At 47.2% G+C, this 23,409-nt stretch overlaps 1 protein-coding gene across 17 annotated transcripts in view; it reads right to left on the bottom strand.

The window, feature by feature from the left end:
• Positions 1–816: 816 nt before the first annotated feature.
• ZNF618 (zinc finger protein 618) overlaps positions 817–23,409 on the bottom strand; it is a 125,848-nt gene continuing 103,255 nt past the window's right edge. For 6 of the 17 annotated variants that reach the window (XM_071766378.1, XM_071766376.1, XM_071766388.1 and 3 more), the window contains 4 exons: positions 21,463–21,507; positions 16,508–16,585; positions 11,223–11,324; positions 817–10,202 (listed from right to left, as the gene is read on the bottom strand). In XM_071766378.1, coding sequence (XP_071622479.1) covers positions 8,689–10,202; positions 11,223–11,324; positions 16,508–16,585; positions 21,463–21,507 — 1,739 coding nt within the window. In that variant the 3' untranslated portion in view covers positions 817–8,688. The remainder of the gene's footprint in view (positions 10,203–11,222; positions 11,325–16,507; positions 16,586–21,462; positions 21,508–23,409) is intronic. The other 11 variants (XM_071766386.1, XM_071766380.1, XM_071766387.1 and 8 more) reach the window with 2 other exon arrangements.

The raw sequence follows: 23,409 nt of genomic DNA, 5'->3' as shown, positions 1-23,409 counted from the left end.
ATTCACTGCAAATTTCCTAATTCTCAAGCAGAGTTATTTTTCGCTTTCATAGAAAAGGATAAAAGGTCAAAGAAAAAGAGACTTGAAGAGCAGTGGACAACATACCTTGGATTTTCTAGGGGCAGGTCTGGTCTCCTGCCCCTCCAAGCCCAGCTCTCTGCACTGAGATGATTCCCTGCTCCTTTCTGCTTCACTTGGAGATGGGGCTGAGGGCTCCAGACAGCATCAGCATCCCTGCTCACCAGGGGAACCTGGGGACAGAGCCCTCTGAGACCCGGGGAAGCCCATCAAGGTTGATGAGGCCTCCAGGCAGAGGTTTCTCTGCCCTTTTATGTCTGGGTCACCATTACAAACACCTGGGGTGGGAAGGGCTGAGCTTGCTCAGTGCCTCTCAGACCCCAAATGCCTCTTTGCTCCTGGGCAAGCTCAGGGGTGGATCTGCTGATCCAGGTGGAAATCTTTGAGCTGAAAGTGTCCTGGTGGTGAGAAGACAAAAGCTGCATCACAATAAACCAACAGCCCCCACCTGGACCTGATTCACCTTCTGGTACCTCTGCTCAGCTCAGTGGGGAGAGGTGCAGGTTCTCTGAGCTAGCAAACAGGGGTGAGACACAAGGATGCTCCAGAAAATGCTTCAGGGAGCTGTGGGTGCAGGGAGCAGCACGTGGATGGCATTTCACAGCTGCTGGGATCCATCAGAGAGGTGGCTGTGGGGAATTTGGTGACTTTAATGGATTTTCTCCCTCTTCACAAAGCACGGGCACCGGGTGATGTCCCCTTCAGGTGCTTGAAAAATAGAAAACCCCAGAGACTTGGTTTTTTTTCCTAAACGTCGTTTTATTGTAAAACCATAAATACAACACTGACATGAAAATCCTCAAGCAACGGATGCTTTCTTACAGTTACAGTTTGTCTTCTGCCTTGGCATCAACTCTGAAAAGAATGTTGCAGAAACATGTCTCTAAGGTATCTCTCCAAATAGCCGAGCCCTGGCCTGGAGTGCTTGGCTGGTTTGGAAGCTAAGTGGAACTATTCCTCCTCTCCTGTGGAATATTTCCATTCAGACAGCAACAGACTTGTAAAAACAGCAACATTTAAACACCTTGGTTTTTTTGTTTTTTTTTTTTTTCTCTTTAATAATCCTTTTCATTTGACGTCAGTCTAAGTTTCAAACAGCAATTAATTTCTTTAGCTGTAAAAAAAAAAACAAAAACAAACCAAAAATCCTAAAAAGAAGAAGAAAAAAAAAAAAAACAAAACCAAACCCAAAATTAGAAGAACTTGAGTTGGCCTCAAGCGCTCATCTATCACAATGAAAATCAGCAACTCAACCCTGTGCAATATTGCTCTCTAGTGAGTCATTCGATCCACACCAACAATACATGAGACTTCAAACAGGTTTTGTTTTGTTTATTAACACAGCAAGTGTGACATTAGATAACCTTTTAAATACAGTACATGGTACAGTGCAGGGCCAGCTGCCCCCACTTTTCCTCATTATGAAGACAAAGCCAGCGGTGGCGGTTTATAAAAATATTGTGTTGCTACAAAAGTATAAATTAATGCTACCGGTATTAAGAAATATTAAACACATAAAACTTATAAGGATTAAGAAAAATATTCATTAATACCTGTAGAAAACTCTGGCCTAAAAAAGATATTTTTTTGTATATTTTTTGTATATTTTTTTTTTTTTGTATTTTTTTAAGATGACATGAGATCCTTGCACTCGCAGGTAGAGACACACACAGGTGCATCTGTGGTATTGCCTAGAACATCTGCATCTACAGAAAGGAAGGAAATGCACACGTGTTACCAAGGGGAAGGGAAGGAGGGAAAGGAGACCATTAGTTGTTTGCTTGATGAAACAAGAACTCAGCTCCCAGCAGGAGGTTTCAAAAAAAAAAAAAAAAAAGCAAAAACCCAAAGGTACCAAGGAGGACCAGCTTCTCTTCTCAGAGTGACTGCAAACAAGGATTTCCTGATGGTTTGGTTTGTCACCAGGACACTTTCTAGCCACAGGGTGGACCAGAATCCTCAGGGTTTGGACAATGTGTGTTCCTCCTGTCCTGACAGCCTTGGCTAGGCACCTGTCACAATGGTTCAGTTCATCCGTTCCCAGTTTTCCTTTTAAATAATTAAAAAAAAAATAAAATAAAAAATTAAAGTCCCAGTAAGTTTAAAGGGACCATGGAAAACAGCTCCTAATACTGTGGCTCCTTCCAGAACACAAACATGCTTCTCTCCTTGAGTGGAGAGCTCCTTCTGCACAGGTAGCAAGAAAAAACAAATAAATTATTCCCCCCTCCCCACCCTGAGCCCAAGGGGATAAAAACACCCTGTCCTGTCCACATAACAGTGCAGAGACCACCAGAAGAGCCCCCAGATGACTGAGAACAAGCACTCAAGGCTGCTGAGGCTGGAAGTGTCTTGTTAAGGAACTTTGGTTGTAAAAAAGCAGGGGTTGAGGTGCCTGTGCTCAGCAGCTCCACTGCACAACGCTCCCCCTGCTAAGGCTGTGCTGTCCCCTGGGTCCCTCTGCCCCTGAGGCTCCCACGGTGGCAGAGAAGAAAATCCTTTCTGCCACTGGTTGATGCTGGGGGTCAATGAGCCATTTATGGGACTCATATCAGAAAATAGTTTAAAAAAGTCAGACTCAGCTGCCTCATTAAATCCTAAGGGGTGTCTGCTGGATGCACCACTGCCTCGTGTGAGCAGAACTCCTCTGTCAAGGTGAAAAACAAAGGGCTTTCATGGGAGTAGTAAAAAAACCCAACTAACCAGCCAAACAGAACCCAAAAATTAAACATAAACACCTCAGACATTCAATATATAAAATTAAATTTCAGGGCAATACACTCTCATTGGTTTACCATTTCTGGCCTAGCAAACTACCCCTCAGTACTGAGGCATCCACGTGGAGCTGTGCTGGGCTTTACCTCACTCTGTTTTTATTATTTTTCTGTTCAGTGACATTTCCAGAGGCCCCAGGAAGATGACAGATAACCCAGATAACCCATGGCATGGGGACAGGTCCCATGCATGGTGAGAGGGGAGTTCTTATTGCTACAGGGTGACATCTTCAGAAGGGTGTGACACAGAACTTGAGTATCAGCCAGTGGGCATCCCCAGCAGATCCCACGGAATCTGGTGATGCTGTAGCACACCAGGAAAATGCACAGCAGGAGCAGCAAAACATTTCAGATTCTCCCCCACACTGATTCTTTCACCCTGGCAGCACCGAGGTTGACAGGAGGTGCTCCTCAACTGGTGTTATGTGCTCTGCCCCTTCTGCCAGTCGGTCCCCTCCCTCCTTCAGGACACCTGGTTCATGTATAAACTGGAGTGTTGGGAAGGCTTTGGTGTGGGTGGTGAGTGGCAGGATGCAGAAGAAGATCTGTGAACCCTCTTGGACCTCTAGGGCAGGACTGGACTCAACACCCAGGCAGCAGTTTCCCACCTCTACACCCAAACTCTGCTCTGGACAAGGTCCAAAGCAGCTCTGAGCCTTACAGAGTGTGCTCCAGGGAGCTGTGCAGCCTGCTTTGAAACAAAAGGGCTCAAAAAAGTTTTCCATAACAGACTCCCCCCAGATCTCACCTCTCTGAGAAGATTTCCCAGAACCTGCCTTTTTGATAAGTTTTATCCCATTACTTTTCTTTATTCTCTCAGTAACAACTTGTCCCCTGCTGCATCTGCTCCCCTGAATGCTCACAGGAGCTCCTCTCCACCTCCTTCAGCCAGAGAAATGCAATTAAAGAGACCCAGGTCACTCCTCAGTACCAAGCTGTACAATCCCTTGCCTTTCCAGACCTTGTTGGTTGCTCTCTTACTGTCTTTTATTTCTCACTAGCTTGGTGCTGCACACACAGCATTCTCCCAGACATGGTATCTCAGTCACCCCCTGCACCAACACCTCCTGGCCCAGAGACCCAGAGAATGGGACCCAGAGAATGGAAATGGTCCCTCAGGTGGGGCAGGGCTGGGCAGACTCACCCACAAGCCAGACACACACAGTTCCTTCTTCTCACACTGAACCTTCTGTGTTATTGCCAGCAGTTGGGAGAAAAATCAACCAACTGACCTGAGACAGCTCACTGACTACTGTGTTAACTCAGAGACCACAATTCTGAGCTCAAACCATTTTCAGAAGTGCCTTCCTCTATTTTCAGTCATTCCCAAGCTTTGAGATCATCTGTCACAACTTTGTTTGCAAAATTCATGTAAGGGTCATGACTCCCTGAGCTGCTTCTGGATGTATTCTCTGGTCAGCAGGGGAGAACACCCAGCAAGCACAGTTAAACCAGTGCAGGTGGTTCACACGGATGCTTAAACCAATTTACTTCAGAGTTAAAACTGGTTTAGCCAGCAATTAACAGACAACTGAACCAGACAAAACCTGAGCCCACAGTTGGCTTTCACAGGAAGTTTTCCACATTGCACTCGTTCCAACACAACCAACTTGGTTTCCTTAGAACACACATAATACAGCTTTGACAGAGAGAAAATTCTGCTCCAACCTGACAGTAAGCCAAGGAGCAAAACACCAAACCCACCTTGCAAACCAGAGCACAACCACTGCCCACTGCTAGAGACATGGGGAGAAGTGACACAGGGGACAAATCTCTGCTCCCTGTGCTCCACTGACTCCCTGGCTGCCCAACTCCCACAGAACCAACCTTCTGTTCTGAAGAGCTCTGCCTTCCCAGCCCACTTTCTCACTTTTCTGGTAATAAGAATCTTCAGAGAGCACTGGAAGGCCCTTCTTTTCTACAGCTCCTCTTCTGCTGGTGCTTGCTCCCCACCTGAAGATCACAACTCTTCCCAAACTGTGAGATCAGAGGGAGGAGCTGCAAGGTCAGGCACAAAGCAACAGAAACAAGTGAAATAGCTGGAGGACACATACAGCATTTTGTATCCCAACACGTTTCTCAAGTGCAACTAAAGGAAATGAGCAAGCAGAAGTCAAATTCCCAACAGGACCTACCAAAGCATGATCCCTGTTCTGAGGACTTCTCCCAGCTCAAAGAGAGCTCTGGCCAAATTGAGAGAGTTCCTCCTCCTCAGTCGTCCAACACAAGATGATGCTCCTTACACCACAAGTGCTGCTCCATGCCACACTGAATAGAATCATAGGAAAGTTTGAGTTGGAGTAATCTGGAAAATTAAAGCTTCCAAAATTCAGACCTATGCTCCCTAGAATGCAAATCCAAGTCTTGAAGAGGGAAGAATAAAGAGGAGCCAAAGCTTGGCATTTAGGGTAAATCTGTGTGCTCCAGATGTGCTTCTTTCCTTTGAAAGAAGGATTAAGTACCTCAGACAACACCAGCTTGTGAGCAGACACAGCACAAAGAGCTCCTCTGAGCAGAACACCCTGTGACCATGTTTAAGTCTCATGAAAAGCTGCAGCTTCTTCCTCTGACTCACTGGAGGAGGAGGGTGCCCCATCAGCTCCTCTTTTCAACAGCTTTCCAGATTGCTCCACCTCAGGGCTTTAGGTTTTATTTTGCTTTTTCAGCTAAGTTGAGGTTTTACATCTTTGGGAGAACTTCACCTGCCAAACAATGTTGTTTAACATCCATCATTAGCAGGACTCTAACCAAAGCCACCCTGGAGGGGACAGTTCCTGGGATGGGCAGAGGCTCATGTCAATCCCTCTCTTCAGGTCACAGCAAGAAAGCTCCAGATCTGATGCCAAAACCACACAGTGAGAAGGGGAAGGGGAAACAGGCTGGGAGTAAAGAGGGGATTGTGGTCTTCTGTTTGCATGCCCTGGCTGTGCAGCCAGGGTCCAGCTCACTCTGTGCAAACTGGCTGCACAAAATATCCATAATTTTACCTTATTCTCAGATCCAGAGCTTTCAACCTGTGCTAACTCTCTTCATTCCAACCCCTCCTCCTCTTTATGTCTTGCAGACAGGCAGCACAATGAGCTCGAGCTGGAAAATCCCCCAGGAATTATCAACCTGTGCCCTAGCAAAGCCTTTTGCTAGTTTGGAGCTTTCTTTTCCAAGGCCTGCAGGGGGGCTGCACATTCACCTGAGCATCAAAGGGGCTGTGAGCAGCTCTCAGGGGCTCAAGTGAAGCAAGGGAAAAGGTGGATGGAACATGCTATTTGGAGGAAGAACTACAAATCCTGCCCCCACTTCTGCCCATCAGCTGCTCATCTTGCTTTGGACTCATCCTCCAGCCACATCTTGCTGCAGGATCCCTTGTGCCTTTCAGGGGGAACAGCAGCACAGCACAAGTGCTTTGCAGTTGGTTGGTACATATCTCACTTGGGTTTTTTGTTTGTAGACTCAGTTATTCCTTGTTACAGGTTTTCTCCTGTACTGCAAGTGCAAACAGACCTGTTGCCTTGGGCACAAGTGCTGGCTGGCAGGCAGGATTTGTACCAGAGGAAATAAAACCAACAAGAAGAAAAGTTGGCCCCACAACCAACACCTCCATTTGCAAAAGCCACTGCCAGAGAAATCAGACCTCCACCTGCCTCTGCCTTGGCAGCTCCCTGCAGGTGCTGGCACTGGGGCTGCAGACTGTGTCTTTTAAGGTAGCCATATGCAAAAATGACATTTAGGAGACAACTGATTTTGCCCTGATGCCAGTAACAGTCCTGAGAGGTCAACCCAAACTCAAGCTAACAGTTCTGCTTCCAGGCTGAGAAGACATCTGGGTGCAAAGAGCTGCCCACAGCACCCCTGCCCTGGGACAGGTCTCTCTCATGCAAACCCTGCCCCTGGCTGAGCCCGTGGCAGTGAAGGGGCCAGGGAGTGCTTGCCAGGGTCAAGGCATCTGCAAACAAAAGCCTGAGGGACTGGGTTTGCCACTCCTCATGTCTCAGGACCTGCAACTTCTATTACAACCAGGGATGGGCAGGAGGGATCTTGGTTTAACATCTGTTCCCCAGCAGCACTGCAGAGGGTTCCAGGCTCACCCCACATCTTCAGCAATCAGAAATCATCCCTGTGCTGCCCAAAGGGCTTCAGCCTCCTGCCTGGAGCAGAGCCACTCCACCCCCTGAAACCTCCGACGTGGCTCTGCACGCACCTGGAAGCAGGAGAGACTCAAAAAGTAAGAATTTGCTTCAATTTGCCTCTGGGCAACAAGTCCCAGTGATAAAACCTTAAGTTTGGCACCGGGAGTCAGGAACTGAGCAAGAGGCACCAAACTTGAGAGCCTGCAGAGATCCTGTTCAGCAGCCACAGGCTGTGTCTAGGGGCACTGGACACAGCAGAGCACTGGCCTGGTGGAAACCAGAGTGACTGAGATGTTTCTGATGATCTCTAATTGCATTTGGGGTGAGCCAGTGTGTGTGAACGTTTAAAGGCCCGTGGACTTCCTAGCCAGAATGATTCAGCAACATAAGAAGTAGTGTAATGCACTGTAGGTATTAAAAAGACATTCGTGTTACTAGAGGAAACCATTCCAAATAAAATGGGAAGATATTCTTTGCACTCATTCAGGAGCACTTACATTCAGAAGGATCTTTGAGTCCATGCACTTGTCTAAGCTTCCTTCAAACCCCACTTTGACAAAACTGATTGATGATCTTTGTTCCCATGAAAAATCATACACCTTGGTTTGTCCTTGGCCTTCTGAGGGTTGCTTTGAGGGTGGTAATGAGAAACTGCTTTACAAAAATGTTTGGGTACAAGGGTTCTCAGTGGCAGTGGGCAGACTCCAGCAGGCTTGCTGCTGGCCCACAGACACCTCTGCTGCCACCACTTGCTGGCTTTTCCTGGGTTTTTTAGCTTTTCCTGGTTTTTTTAGCTCTTCCATCTAAGCAACTGCCATGGTTTGCAGAAGGATGTTATTTAACCATGCATGGGTTACTCCAGAACAAGTTTGAGAACCCCTGATGTAGAAAACTCATGGGGAAGGTAATTAACACTGGGAATTCACAAAGTTATGCTGTAAAAAAATAAATCCCAAGAAATGTAGCAATTACAGACATTTTCTGCCATGAGCCACTTCCCCTAGTTTTAAATCAAACTTATTATCACTAGCTAGCATATTAAACTCAAAACTGGGAGTGGAGACAGAAGAGCAGCTTCTTTTTTTTTTTTTTTTTTTTTGGAAAAAACGTATCTGAAAAAGTTAAAAAAAATTATAAAAAAACCAACCTTAAAGTCTCCCTTCCTGATTTCTAAAGGTACTGGTGTTGCTAAAACACAGCTGCCCTGATAACATGCACTGTCTGTCAAGGAGGCTGCAGACAAATGCCCTCAAGGTGTACAGTTATTCAAAGGAGCAAAGTCCAGTGCAGAACTGGTGTGTTCAATGTAGTCTGATTATCCATGGCAAGATGACCCAGGGGACAAGAGGAAAGGCGGGGTGGAGGAGAAACAAAAGAAACTTCAAGTCACTTTAGATCTCAGCTGCCTGAAGACTTTAGAACATCAGCCTCCCATTGGTCTGCCCACTTGAAAACATTAGAAAGTCTGTCAAGTCCACACACCACCTACAGAAAGGAGCACGGGCCTGGCAGAGGGCTGTCTGTCTCTCTCACGTGCTCAGCTTTCCTTTCAAACTTAATTTTATATATATTTATATTTTTATATATATATAAAAAAGCACTTGGTTTCCAGGGGCATTCATAATGAGGTCCACAGTGTTTAGAACTTAAAATTCTTTTTTTCTTTGTTTGGAACAGTGTTTTAAAGTTTTCTTTTTAATTAAAAGACAGTCTTAAAGCATGTTGGACTTCAAAAACATGAGTTTGTTCATGTCTTCTGGACTGAGTAGCCGTCTCCTTTTGATTAAGAGAGCCTGCTCACACATATTTACACATTCACTTCTGGCACCAACAGCAGGCACTGCTAGGAGCCAAAAGGCTAGCTTGGCTAGTTTTGTATGCTTTTGGGTAACACACGACCAGTACTGAAACAGGTCAGGGGTGGCCTGGAAGAGAGGTTCTTGCAAATAATCATAGACTTCATTTTTCCCGAACCAATCTTCTTCCTGAGCTGCTGTGGCTTCCCCTGCCGCCCGAGGCTTCTTGGTTGAAGGTTCAAATTCTGTTTCTTCTGCCCAGGACTCTTTCACCTCATTGATCAACTCACAGACCTTGCCGATGATCTCTTCGTGCTGGTACGGCGGGACGGGCCGCAGCTTCTGCTGAGGGTCTAAGATCATGGCTACCTTGTGTGCCGAGTGGACTTTGAAATTCTCCTTCAGCGCCTCCAGGAAGAGGTGGCAGAGCTTGCTGACCACGCCAGCATCGTTGGCTTTGGAAGTGAAGAGTTTCTCCAGTTTGACGTAGGTGGGCAGTACCAGCTGCAGGGTGGGCCGGCTCTCGTTGCTCAGCTCGATCACCGCCTGCTTCACCGGAGCCAAAATGGCTGCCAGGTTGCTGAGCAGGTGTTTGTTCAGGTTTTGGATGAGGTTCATCTTCTTGGCCCTGCTGTAGAACTCGCAGATCTGCTCGTAGCGCTCGTGGACGAGCAGGAGGGAGTCGGTGACCGAGTTCCAGCAGGGAGGGGGAGAGGTCTCTTCCAGGGAGCCGAAAGTCTCCTTCGAGAGGCCCGTGGAGCCTGCCAGATCTTCACAGACATTCAGGAGCTCGATCACCTCGTGCATATTGCGAGCCTGCAGCGTTCGCTTGTTCAGCACGCTCTGCACCACCGAGTTCAAGGCACAGGCTGAACACCGCAGGCACATCCCCGCCTTGGAGAAGGCCGAGGAGTTGACTTTGCAGTCCGTGACGTAAACCGTCCTGATCTCCGACATCACGAACTCCGAGAGCACGTTCTGCACCCAGTGGTGGATGAAGTCACCGTTATCCCGAATGTCTACGCCCTTAATTCCCAGGACGTAGCTCTTGATGTGGTTGCCCTCCACCTGGTAAGCTGTCAGGATGTAGCAGGAATCGGGGCCGACGCTCTGGGAGTGGCAGGTGACGCCGATGCCCAGGCAGGCGTTGCTGCCCAGGGCGCAGGTGACTTTCACCTTCACCTGGTTGTACATCCGTGGCAAATGCTTCAGGGCCAGAGTGTTGAAGTTGCCGAGGATCTCGGTGACAGAGAAGGCACCATAACGAGCTCCGCTATCCACCAGGGTCTGGGCCAGCTTGATGAACTCCTTCCCGCTCACCACGCTGAGAGCCCCCAGGTCGGTGCACATCACCCTGAGGAGCCGCTCCGCGATGTTCTGCCGCTCCTTCTCCGGGATGGAGCTGTTCCCCACCGACCCGCTGGCTGATGCTGCAGTGAAACAGGAGGAGGGAGACAAAGCACAGGATGAGAATCATTCCTCTGCCACGGGAGAGGGGAGGAAGGCAACAAAACAATTCTGAGAGAGACTCGCAGTGGTGGAACATACCCAAATGATGGCAGGGACATCCGCACCCCAGGATTCGACCTCCAGGGACAGGACTTGCTCTTGCTCAGAGCAGCAAGGAGCAGATCTGCATGGTTTCCCTGGAGTGGGGGCTGAGACAGAGCACAAGCTTCCTATTCACAACCCCAAGCCTTAAGCAATGGCATTTCTTGACTGAGGAGCTACAGGGAGAAGTTATCCATGTCTATGGGCTGGTGGTCATGACTGGAAAGCTGGACATCTCCCCATTTCTGTGATCTGAACCTTTTCTTTGAGACAATTATTTTAAGAGGCGTTGCTTCCTCCACCACCCCAAACAGCTAAAGCCTGTGTCTTCATTTCTTCCTCTGAACTCCAGCAACCCTGCTTTTTGTGCCTGATTTTGGGCTATGTGAATGTCATTTCTGGCTGTACAGTAAGACAAAAGTGTGTTTCTGTATCACCCTTCCCCCAGGCTGCTTGGGAACTGATTTCCCACAGGGCTGTATTTCATCTTTTCCTGTGCTGAATTCAGAGGTGAGTTGGGGATACAGATGCTGGCTGCCTGCCAGCACAGAGAGTGACAGATTATACCTACGTCACACCATGACAGCTGGATTCATTTTTTAACTCCCTGGCAGGAAACCTGACCTTGGATCAGAAGTTTTCTTTTCCCAGGAGTTCCCAAAGACATCTTCCTAACAAAACTTTCCTACTGCCTCCTTGAGTTCCCAGCACTTTTTGCATGAGTAGCTCTGAAACAGGAACGAGAGCTCTGCTCTGCAGGCCAGTACATGAATTAGGGACGAAATCAGGTGCAGTTAGGTGAGGACAAGGACCTTGTGCAGTGCTGCACCCTCTCTGAGAGTCACTTGTTGAAAGCAGACAGGTGAGGATGGGATGGGAGGGCAAACACTGCTACGTACTGTTGTTGGCATTGTTTCTTTGGAGCTGTGGTTTCCACTTCTCTTCAACAACAGCTAGAGGTGATCTGGGCTGGCTAGAGGCAATATTGTTCTCGTTGTCAGCTGTGGGGCAAGTAGACAGGGAGGTGTTAGAAGCACAAGATAAAAATCCTTAAAGCACACAGAAGGGGAAACAATACCCATCTGCTCAGGATTTACTTATAGCTCCCTTAACTCAGGTGGCCCCAGGCCACTCCATTCTCTGTAGCTCTAGGAAGTTTTCAGTGAGACCACAGAATGGGTTGGAAAGGACCCTAAAGATCATCTAGTTCCAACCCCCCTGCATGGGCAGTGACACCTTCCACCAGAGCAGGTTTCCTTAAAAATTGTCTTTGTCTTTGCAACCTATCACCTCCCAGAACGTGGCTGAAATGGGACAGTAGCTTTTTCTGTGCATCAGTGACACTGGTACACACCTTGAGAAGTGTCTCCTGATCAACTGATGCTGCACACCAGGAAGAACAGCTGTTCCTTGTGCTGCTGACTTGTGCAATCCACTTGCTTTGGAAATGAAAGCAGGTTTAACAGTATTTATCCTTCTTTTGCTTTCCTGCCTCTTTCTGCACCACAGGTCTGAAAGGTGTCTCTATATTGTGAAGTAGTTTGGCTTTTTCAGGCTCTGCTCAACTCCTCTGTATCTAAGGATCTTCCTACAATCTTTCAATCTGCTTTCCTCCCACTGCAGAGGGACAGTCTTCTCTGGGGCTGCTCCCTGCTGCCTGAGACTGGAAACAGAAGAGTAAATCCCAAGTTTCTGAAGTGTAACCAATGCCTGTCCCTCCCTATGGCTGCAAAGCTACCAGCTGCTCAGGGCTCTTTGTGTTCATGCTCAGGTAATTGGGCTGAACACTTTGGCTGCCAGTGTGATGGGACTGCTGAAGGAAATGCACTCAAGCTCAGTTAATTCTGTATCATACCCATGTTCTTTCCCCTCATGTGCCCCAAGAACTTCTCCCGACCCTCTGGAGAGGATTTTCTAGTTCCTAGAATGCTGTAAAGCTGAGCTCTGAAATAGGCTGTGAAGCAACAGTAAAGTGCACAATGAAGAGAGGTGGAAGAGCAGGGGAAAGATGGAGAGACTGATGAGCAGGCTGAAGAGAAGGATGGAATTAAAAACAAAGACAACAAAACAAGTCCCCTACTCATCCCAGCCAGACTCGTCTCACCTCATTTGGATGTCTCTGATACTCACACCTTGTTTTGAAGTGGTCCCTGGGGGCTCTTTTTACAGTCAGTGGTGCAAAACAGGCTTAAGAAGTGAGATTCTGTCACCCAGGCAGAACCAGACACCTCTTGTCCTGTAAGATCCATCCTGCTCTGAACTCACCAGGACTCAACGACTTCTTCTCCAGTGAGAGCCCAAGCTGACCCGCTCAGGTGACAATATCTACAGCCCAGGCATGCACAGAAATGAACCCTAACCCTGTGCTCCAGACAGCAGAGCACAAAGGAGAGGGATGCCTTATTAAGGCCCACGCAGGCACTTTGCTCTCCAGCCCAGGCTGAGCTGGTGCTGGGCAGAGGCGTGGGCTGCCCACCAGGACAGACAGAAAGGTGAAGTTGTTCTCCTTGCATAGCAATGAGCTGGGAGAGGAGGGAGACCAGCAAGGATCTAAAGACAAGCAGTGATGTGAGGGAACTCCAGTGCCCTCTTCTTTATCAGCCAAGTCCTCTCAAATTGGAGCAGTTCTGCATGGTAACTGCTGGGGCTTTCACAAACCTTGCTGACGAACAGCCACAGACTGCAGAGTTGTCATGAGGTCTGGACACTGCACTGGTCACAGCCTGGATCAACAACTAAGAGCAATCCAGGATCTGACTGGAGCAAAGCAGACACTGGGACTGCTACAAGGACTCCATGTGCCCAGGGAATTCCATGGCCATGGTTGGTACCTGGGGAGTGCTGCCATGCCCAGGATTGCAGCACAAGATGGGACTTTAGCAGGTCTGGAAGTGACATGAAGAGCAGGAGGTGCTCCAGCAGATGCCAGTGATCAGACATGAAAAAACACTTTTCCCTCAGCATTTGCCCAGACCAATTGCTCTTGAGTTAATGCCACCACTGTTCTCAACTCCAAACATCTGTGGGCAGCCAAAGGAAAATGCTGAATATTGCCTACTAACTGTGTTCATGGTTCAGACCTCTCTCATCTTCACGAGGTTAGAGAAACCCTCTGTATTTCATACCCCCAACTCTTTTATATATTTCATAGTAATAGGGCATTCACTAAGTACAAGTATCTGCTGGCATTCAATATGGCATTACTGAGATTTGTGCATTTCAGCCTCATCTTCCTTATCTTTGAAGGCAGTCTTTGAACCACCACAGATCATGGTTCTTTAACTTCTCTTCATGCCTCCAATCCTTTAATCCAGGTTGAGCCTAGTTGTCCTGTTATTTTTTTAGCTCTAGATTGTGGGAAGGGCATTATACAGTAGCACTCAACCTTAACAAAGTACTCTAAAGGGAGTCAAAGCTATATATTGTACAGTGTAATTACAGAACAAATTCCTTTGCCTGGTGTTCTGCTGCTCTATTTCTGCCTTTCAGCCTCAAATTTACATTCTAATTGCTTCTTCTCATTGTGTAGTTGCTTTATAATTGTTGCTTATAATCTCTCCTGATTACCTGCCAGCCTCCAGCCTCAGCTTTCTGAATGACTCAAGAGTCAGTATGTCCCTGCTCCTGGAGGCCCAGCAGGATGCTCTCTGCCTTCAGTCATTTGTGAGGGGTGCTCAGGGGATGCATCACCTTCTGTTGGAAGAGGTTATCCCTTTCCATCAGACATGACAAACCAAACTGGAACTGGACTCTGGAACACACAACCTGAGGGAGTATTTATATCCATGTGAGCTTCTTAGAACAATCCTCATGGTTAGAAAGGACCTTCAAGATCACTGAGTCCAACCACCTTAGCCACTAAATCACAGTGCCATGTCTACCCATTTTTTTAATACCCCCAGGGATGGTGACTCCACCACCTCCCTGGGCAACCTGTCCACTGCTTCACCACTCTTTCAGTCAAGACTTTTTTCCTAATATCCAGTATTCTTAAATCTCTGCATTCCCATAATGAGCCATTCCTTGAGCCAGGCATATCCACTGGTATAAAGGGCTACTAAAAATGTCCCCAGTACATGGGTTCTGTGTCACCAGTCCCACTGACTGCTGCATGGTCTCTGCACCCCCACATACCAGAGATGTGCTGCTGCTATTCCTTGAATGCAGAAATCCATGTGCTCTGACAGGCTGGAAGGCAGCAAACTGTGACAAGAGTACCTGCAAGTCCTGTGTGACCCCCACAGGTGCTCTCCTCCCTGGGCTGGACACCCATCACACTGGCTACAGCTTCATTTTGTTTTGCCTTCATCCCACAGCAGCAAACACCACGCTGCTCACCCCAGGCTGCACAAATCTGGAGGGAAGACTGCTGCTCCCTGCAGAGGAGAAGGCATGAGCACCATGCACAGAGCTGCCACAGCAGGTGACAGCCTTGGTGACACCTGGAGAAAGCACTGAAAGAAGACCCAGACAAGCTTGCTGCAATGGAGGGGTGAGACAGTGGGTGGGAAGCAGCCAAGCAGAAGGCAGTGACTTACAAACAGAGCATGAAGAGATGAGAAAATACAGTTTGACAGGAGTAATTGAGTTGGAGAGAAGGGATCTCTGCTGACATTACATGAGTCAGATCATGCCTGCTTCCTCCAGTCCTGTTCTGTGTCCAAAGGAACCCAAGTGAACACACTAAGAAGTCACTTGAGAAGAAGAGAGAAGGAAGAAGCTGCAGACAGCACTGACTTAAAACATTTAACAGCTCACAGCCTGCCAGTGAATTGCCATTCTCCCTTTTGTCCTTAGCCTTGGTTCTTTCTTTGCAGCTTCTTTACTCGATGTCATCAAGAGCTACAACTCAAAATACTGCATTCCAGTGCCAGAGACCAGAACAAGGATCAGGAGGGTCACGATGCAGCTTGGAATCAAGCAGGAACTGCCATGGAGAACCAGCAGGAACAGAGCCCAGCACCATGGAGTGATGGCAACCACTGCTCTAAGCCCAGCTCCACTGCTCCTGGGGAACCATTAAGTCCAATGATTCCACATGAAGCAGCTTATGCTTCAGCAGAAAACAATATCCACAAACCTCACCATTTTATAACAAATAGCCCTAGGTGTCTGTTCATGACATTACAAAGATAACAACACACAAAGCCTGCATGAAGTTTCACCCATGAGAACTGAACTGGAACCAAGGAACCACATGGATGAACTCAAGGGACACTAATTAAAGTAAGGACTAAAACTAAAACAGAGAACAAGATAAAGATTTTGATGAGAATTACTGTAATAGAATGGAAAATATGTTTTTCCTCAAGGCATTTGTCCTCCCGTGCCACTCCACTCAGGGATTATCTGTAATGTGAGGGCAAATATAAGCACTGTGCATACATCTCTGTGGAGAACACAGGTCTGTTGAGGTGAATTAATTTGCAAACCTGTGTTAATTCACTTGAGCTTTCATATGAGAAGAAAAAAACCCACAAAAATGTTTGCCAATATAAAAAAAACCCAAACTATTTCTACATTTTTGAATATTGTGAACACTGTCTGAGAGATGTCAGAAAACAAAAAAGGTGGCTTAGAAACTATGTAGTGGAACTACTCCTCAGAATTTTCTTTTGTAGATAGCTGAGAAGGAAATGAACACAACTGATGAAATGACAAATTCTTCTTCTGGGAATACACTTCAGTCCTTCACAGAACTCCAGAAGACACAAGCATGGAAAAGGACTTGTGTAGGCAAAGGCTCTGCTGCCCTGCAAGAATTTTTGCTTCCTTTGCTTCAACAAGAACTACACTTTATGCAGGAGGAGGGATTCAATCAGCTGTAGGAGTGAGTCATTAATGCCTACACCATGAGCATTCCCCAGACCTTAGGATATAGGATATCCCTTAGGATGCAGGATATCCCTTAGGATGAAGGGAATGAGCAGCCTGATGTGCTCTGTGCTAGCTCGGTTCTCTACCTAGGAAAAGGAGCAATATTTATTACATACTCTGAGCCTTGCAGTGTTGCACACACTATTTTGTGCTTCAGCCTTTGAGCATCTTTTTAACTGTGGGTGAAATCACTGGGGCTTTGGGAACTGTGAGCACAGAAAGCTCCACTGACACACGAGGGCTCAGCACCAGCCAGCAGAGCAGAACTGAATTCTCCGCTTGAAGCGAGTCGAAGCACCCAGCTTACCTGCGTGGGACTGCATGTGCTCCAGGAGATTGTTATAAAACTGGAACTGGATTCCACAAGCTCCACAGGTGTAAGGCTCTGTTTGGGAGAAATCAGTTCAGAAGAATTACACAGAGTATGCAGGGAAGCAGCACACGTGCATACTTCAGCTTCTACAGTAGCAGGGCAGCGCCTTAGGGCCTGCTCCTTGTCACCTCAGCCCACGTGTGCAGGACACAGCAGCTCCTTAGGATGAACCCAGAGGGCTCGGGCTGTGATTTGGGAAAGAGCTGGGACACAGCACTGCTTCCCGGGCTGGGGGTCAGGAATTTATCAATGTGTTTCACTTTACTGCCACAAGAAGGCCAGGGCTGGCAGAGGGACAGCTCGTGCACTAGAGCGAAGCAGCTGCCCGTGTGTTTGTGTGGGGTCTTGGGAATGAGCACATTGAGAGGCTACACACTGACCAGGCTTTCCTAGCTCACTCCTGCTGCAGGCTGGTTTAAGCATATCTTTCTTCTGTCTAAGCCTGAAAGCAAAGCATGGTGAGTTAAATTTTACATCCAGTTCTGTCACATTCCGGTCACTGCTGCAAGACAAGAAGCAGCGGGGTGTGAAAAATCCCACTGCTCAGAATTGGAGGGATGGGGGAACTCAGCTTGGTTCTTCTGTGGCTGTCAATAAGTGGAGCAAGCCTGTGAGTGCCACTGTGCTGAGTGGCAGCAAGTGACTGGGGTGAAGCAGAGGTGGAGGGGAAGAAGCCCAGAAATCAGAGCTGTGCCAGAAGGCCGAGAGCAGAGCAGGAGAGCCGTGTTGCCAGAATAATGTGGATGAGCTGGAGTCAGGAAAGAGCTGGGTGCAGAGCTCCCTCATGAGCTGAAGGATACATAAAGTTCTCTTCTGCTGAAAGTGCATCCTTTCCATTGAATTACCTAATAGCAAATATTTGCAGTTGCTCTTTTAAGCAGTATTAGCTGAGAGGATCACTTCACTGATGTAGTAGCAAACTAAGAGTGGCTGAAACAGCTGGTATTGCAGTTTGCTTCTATACCTCTGGATCATACCAGCACACTGCCACCACTCATGCTGTGGCATTTTGTTTTTTAACAGAATGGACAAATGCAGGCATTTGGTCTATAAACACACGTGCACATAAATGCCTGGCACACAAAGAGGAGGGTTCATTGCTACTGTATACCAGGAATCTGTGTCTGCAGTCACAGGGACAAATACTCTGCATCAATGAACCTAAAGAAATCTATTGCACATAAATAAAAGCACCAGCACCTAGGATGGAAGAACCAAAATACAGGAAAGCACAAGCCTGACTTGGCAATAATCTGTCAGATGTCTATCTCAGGTAGCAAAACTCAGAATTTACCAGATGGCTACAGGAAGCAAGGGAAACCATAAGAGGCCATAAATGGTTTGTGTAAACTGTACTTGTATGCCAGGTTAAACCTCCTGCTGGGCCCTTCCTGCAGAACCTACAGACCTCTGAAAGGATGGAGCCAGCTCCACCTAGAGGAGTCGTGCTCAGTACTTCATTTCAATGTATTTATTCTCTTGAGCTGCTACTCCTGTGGTTTGCTGTACTGAGGAAGTCTGGAAATGCTGTATACAAATACATCATCTTGTGAAGATGAGGGGAGATGTTGGCACAGGTAGCAATTTAAAGACTGGAAGAATGACCATGGACTGGCTGTTACTGTCAAAATCATCAGTAGAGAAATAGTCAGTTGTGGTAAAATGCCACAAGAGGTACAATGTATTCTAATTTTTTAGACTCCTGCAATTATCAGAGAGGAGAAGACCCCACATTTGTGCAAACCATCCCTCTTTAATATATATATTTTGTTGAGCTGACTTGTGTTACAGATGCACCTATGCTCCTTATGGAACCAAGACTACTCAGATGGAAATGTCTCTAAATAAGGGCTTGACTCCACCTTCAAGTGTCAAAATTAACATTTGATTCCTCTAATGCAAGAAGTCACACTTCAAAAGAGCCTGCTGAATGCTGCTGACAGGTTCTTGGCAGGGTCAGAAGAGCTCTGGTGCTGCAGCCAGAGCAGCTGACACAAAGCTTACCTCTGTTCTCTTCCCCATTGCTTTGCTGGAGCCCCTTCCCCTACAACAGAGTTGGGAGAACAGAGTATCTCTGGTGCTTCAGGAAGTCTGGAATTCAGAGGTGTCACCCCATGGTTTCAGTCACCCTGTGCCATTTGAACACACACAGGGACATGGATTCCCTCCTGCTGTCACTGCCTGCAGGAAGGGGTGGCACAGCAATCCATCCTTCACTGCTGCACCTCAAGGACGGTTCTCTGCTCTCAGACAAGAACACAACCTCCACAGCCCCCCCAAAAGTAGCCACCAGGACAGTTTTTCCCCTGGGTCCCATTCCAGGGCTCCTTCCTCACTGGGAAGCAAATCCCTCACATCCGTGCAGCACTCTCCAAGCAGCACAACCTCTCACAGGCATTTTCCTCTCCTGTTCCACTGCATCCTCACATTTCCTGCTCAGTTTATTTTGTCTCTCTGAGCTGCCTACCTTCCTCCTGTTACATTCTCAGCTGTTTTATAACCATAAAGCTGTCTTGTCTTTCTTCTAGCCCTCCCCTTACTTGATTTCCCTTCACTCCTGACCACTCTCTTCTGGGTTCTCTCAGTAAGGGCCAGGAGCAGTGCCAGGTGCTGGGAATTCTGTCCACCCACTACCATCACCTCCCCCTTCCTCCAACCCCTCCTTCCTCACTGCCTGTCCCCTGTCCCCTCCTGCTCAGAGCTGGTGGCACAGAGATCCCAGTGCTGGGAGATGGCATCAGTGCAGGGCAGAGCTACCCTGCTGCCAGCAACCTGAGCATGGTGCTGTGCTCAGCCAGGACCCTGCCCCTGCCCCTGCTCCTGCACAGCTCCTCAGAGGCAAAATATTTAACAGTTTGGAAGGAGGAGGAAATAATTCTGAACATGTCCTGTTTGCCAGCAGAAAAGGGCTGCTCTACAGCCAGCTGATCTCAGTGGAATCCGACTCTCATTCCAGAGTTTTCCCACAGTGTAGAGGGATTGCAGAGCAGGGAGCACACACAACCCCAGTGCAAGCACACAGTGCTGCTGGAACAGCAAACACATCCAAGGGCATTACCAGCAGCCTCTTGCAAGCTCAGCCTGAAACTCGAGCACTGCAGCATCCCCAAGCAATGGCACTGCAGTCCCCTATCAAGGACTGAGGAACTTTACACCTCAAAAAGGAGAGAGATTATTCTGTGGTGCACTGGGTGTTGGCTGCTGAGCACAAAGCACTATTTCTCCCCCAAACCACGTTTTCCCAGGAAAGAAGAATGTGCTGTGTGAGCCAGGTCTCTCTCTGAACAAGACACACTCTTGGTCACCCTTAGTGGTTGCCCAGGTGCTCCCTGAAAACACCTTTAGAGAAACCTAAAGCACCAGCAGCCACTGAAGCCTCTTCAGTCTCTTGAGCCACAGAGAACTAATGCTCACAGTTGGTTGCCCAATTTAAAACATCTTTCCCCAGGGCTATTACTGGACGTTTTTATTAGTGCTTTATATATACCCAGTGAACAAGGCTCCAGAGAAAGGCAGCAGGCTGCAATAGCCAAGACAGAGAGAAAAACCAGTATTTGTGTTAAGGTTAAATAAATCACTCTAATTCCCACGTTAACTCTCGTTGCCACATCTAAGCCAGAGAAAATAGCAGAGCCTGGTTTGAGGCCAGGAGTGAACATGAGTTGTGAGCTATTAACAGAAAGTTTCAACAGAAAGAAACCTCCCTGAGCTGCTTGTGCAGAAGTGAACCCAGCAGCCAAGCTGCAGGGCTGATGGCAGCACAGGGAGCAGCCCCAGACAGCTCTCTCCTCAGCAGAAAGGACCCACATTTCAACACTGCTGTCCACATTTTGATGCAAAACAAATGCAGAGCTGCAAGGGAAACTTCACAGCATTTTCTGCCCAACGTTTCCATTGGCTTTAGCTTTAATAGCAGTGGAACTGCACTTCCCAGCTCTCTGACACAGAGATGAAACAAAGCATTTGACTCAGCAGCTGTCTCTGAGAAAAACACCAGCACACACCAAAATAAATTGGAAGCTTCATGAAGACAGGACTTCTCACTTCCACCCAGCTCAGACAACAAACGAGGTGCTACATAACGAGGTGCCATGCTTTAAAAAGGGGAGTTCTGAATGCAGCACAGTTGTTACATTTGTTGGTAGTGATCTGGTTTTTCTTCCAGTGCGAGCTCTGATTTTCTGAGTAAAGCTCTCAGTTCTTTCTCAGATTTATAAGTGGAGAAAGAACAAGCATCCCCTGCCTCCATAGCCATGGCTCAGACTTGGGACTGTCCCACACCAAGGGACAGCACTCCTGGATTCCGAGGCTGGAGCACACACCATCACCCCTAAAATCCAGATGCAATCCAAGGAGTAACCAAACCCTCTGGAAGGTGAAGGCCAAAGACCTGCCTGCTGAAACCACCCCACATGGGGCAGCATCTCCAGCAGGGACCACCTGCCCCTGCCTATCCCAGACCTGCTCTCCTTCCCCTCTGGCTCACTCCCCACCATGTCCTGGGCTCTCAGGCCCGAGGGAATTAGCTCTGCAAAGGTGTTCAGGGAGCTGAGCTGTGAAGACAAGCTTTCCTCTGCATAACTGGAATTTAAACGTGGGTTTATTTTCAGTCTTCAACCTTAGTCTCTCAGAACACACATCAGTGGCATATTTCACACCCAGAAGGCTGTGTGTCCCAGTGGCCTGGCAGCCACACAGCGCACAGGAACAGCCTGAAGGATTTCATTTAAATCTGCAACCAGAGCCACAGCAGTCAGGCATTTTGTTTCTGACACCTGGACTCGTATGAAAAAAACATTTATTCATAAAAAATGCTAAGAGGGCAGGCCAGCATGGCTGCAGGGTGGCAGTCCCTGCCTCTGAGCACCACAGACATCTGTCACACTTACTTTGTAAAAGCGGGAAGGGATTTGAAATCAGGGGACTTGCGGCTTCTGCAAAAAAGGAAAGAGATTTAAATATTGAGATTGGAAGAGACCTCACTGCATGCTACACAGCTCTGCCTGGCTGCTCACAGATCCACATCCTGATGCTGCACTTGCAGATTTAAATGTGCCAGGATGGGTGTTTCCCTTTACTGCAAATTATGCCATGGCCAGCAAGGAATTTTCTCTCTCGGTGTCTTGCTAAGTTTCTCGTGGCATCTCCCTTATGATCACTGGACTACAGAAAAAGAGTTTAAGAGGACTTGTGGACACCAAGGGCAAAGGAGGAAGATCCCAGCATTTGTAACACCCACTGGACTCCTCCAGTACATGCACCATGACCACCTACACCTCCAGTGCCAAACAGCCTTTCTGGACTAGCTGGCAGCTTGAGGACCTGAACATTCTTACTCTGTAGCAAGACCACCCATTCCCTCAAGAATCATAAACACACAATAATGATGAAAAGCCTCAACAGAACAAAATCACAGAGTTATTGATGCAGTTTGTTTCATCCCAGAAGTTTGGCAGCAGCCACTGCTGGGTGGCTCAGTCTGTCCTTCTGCTCAGGTGCACGACGGGACCTGGGATCAGAAAGGCAAAAGTAGGAACTGAACTCCTGTTCCTGCAACACAAGTTGCACAAGAACTCAAGCAGACATCCTGCCTGCTTCCATCTCCACCAACAAAAAAGCTTCAGAAGAGATCTACAGTTTAATGCTGATTTGCACTCTGCCTTTTTACTGCTTTCCATAAAACTAAAAGTTCTGCTCAGTTGTGAGGCAAGAAAAACACACTACCCACTTCTGTCTGAGAGACCACCCTGCTGAACATGCAATAAAAATACTGGGCTTGTGTAGCAAGTAGCAAATGAGACATTTCTAATTATCCTTCTACTTGAAAAAGTTTTATGCTACAACTGGATGGGAATTTGGATCCATAAGACACTGTAGGATGCTGCTATATACATTTTCACCAGCTGAATATAATGACTTTAATTGTGTTACATACACAGGAAAATAAAATGCACTACTGAAAAAAGTTTTGCATATAGAAGTGATTCCCTAAAAAGTACCACAGCATGAAAGATCAGGAAATGCCAAGGCTGTAATTTCTAAAATGCCACCAAGTGCCTGTTTAGAGTTCATTCTTCAGTCCTTTAAATTTTGAGAACTGGCACTTCTCAGTCTTATCCAGAAATTTTTACTTCTGAATCAAAAGGAGGAAATTAATTTTCTTGGTCTCAATCTCACCTCAGCTTGGCATGAACTGATTAAAAAAAAAAACCTATTTCCCTTGCCTCTCTACCAGTCTGATATCAACACTGCTGGAAAGAAAAGCTTCCCTGTGTAAATATGAATGAAAAGCCCTGACATTTTAAAACCCCTAAATGCCAAAATTTGTTCCACTGGAACTTATGACAGTAATAGTTATCTAATCCAGCAGGTGAAATTGAGACATATTTATACAGCTTAAATCAACCTTGGAGTTAAAAATACTTCCCAATTCCCACATAATTTTAAGTGTTGTCTTTCACATTCATAACATCTAAGAAGTTTAGACATCAATAACTACTGTCAATTTCAGCTAGTTTTTTTTTCTTTTGATGGCTGTATTTCCAGGTGTGAAACTAAAGAAATTTTTTTTTCCCTTTTTACTATTTTCTTTCCTTCTTCAAGTCTCCCAATTTCTCCTTTAACCCTCTGGGCCTACAGATGACATAACCACAAATTTCTTCCTTTTACTAACAGGTCACTCAGAGAGTCCAAAGCTCAAGGCTGGGTCATGCTGTAAACCCTCATTCCAGACATAAATGTGGCACTGCACATTGGGATGGGGACACAAGGAAAGAGCATAATGCACCCAGCTGGGTGGCCTAAAAAAATCCTGCTGCTCTGTTTGCTGTCACTAT

Source organism: Heliangelus exortis, chromosome 22 (assembly GCF_036169615.1).
Source record: "Heliangelus exortis chromosome 22, bHelExo1.hap1, whole genome shotgun sequence".
In the NCBI taxonomy this organism is placed as follows: Eukaryota; Metazoa; Chordata; class Aves; order Apodiformes; family Trochilidae; genus Heliangelus; species Heliangelus exortis.
This window is presented reverse-complemented; position numbering and strand designations above follow the sequence as displayed.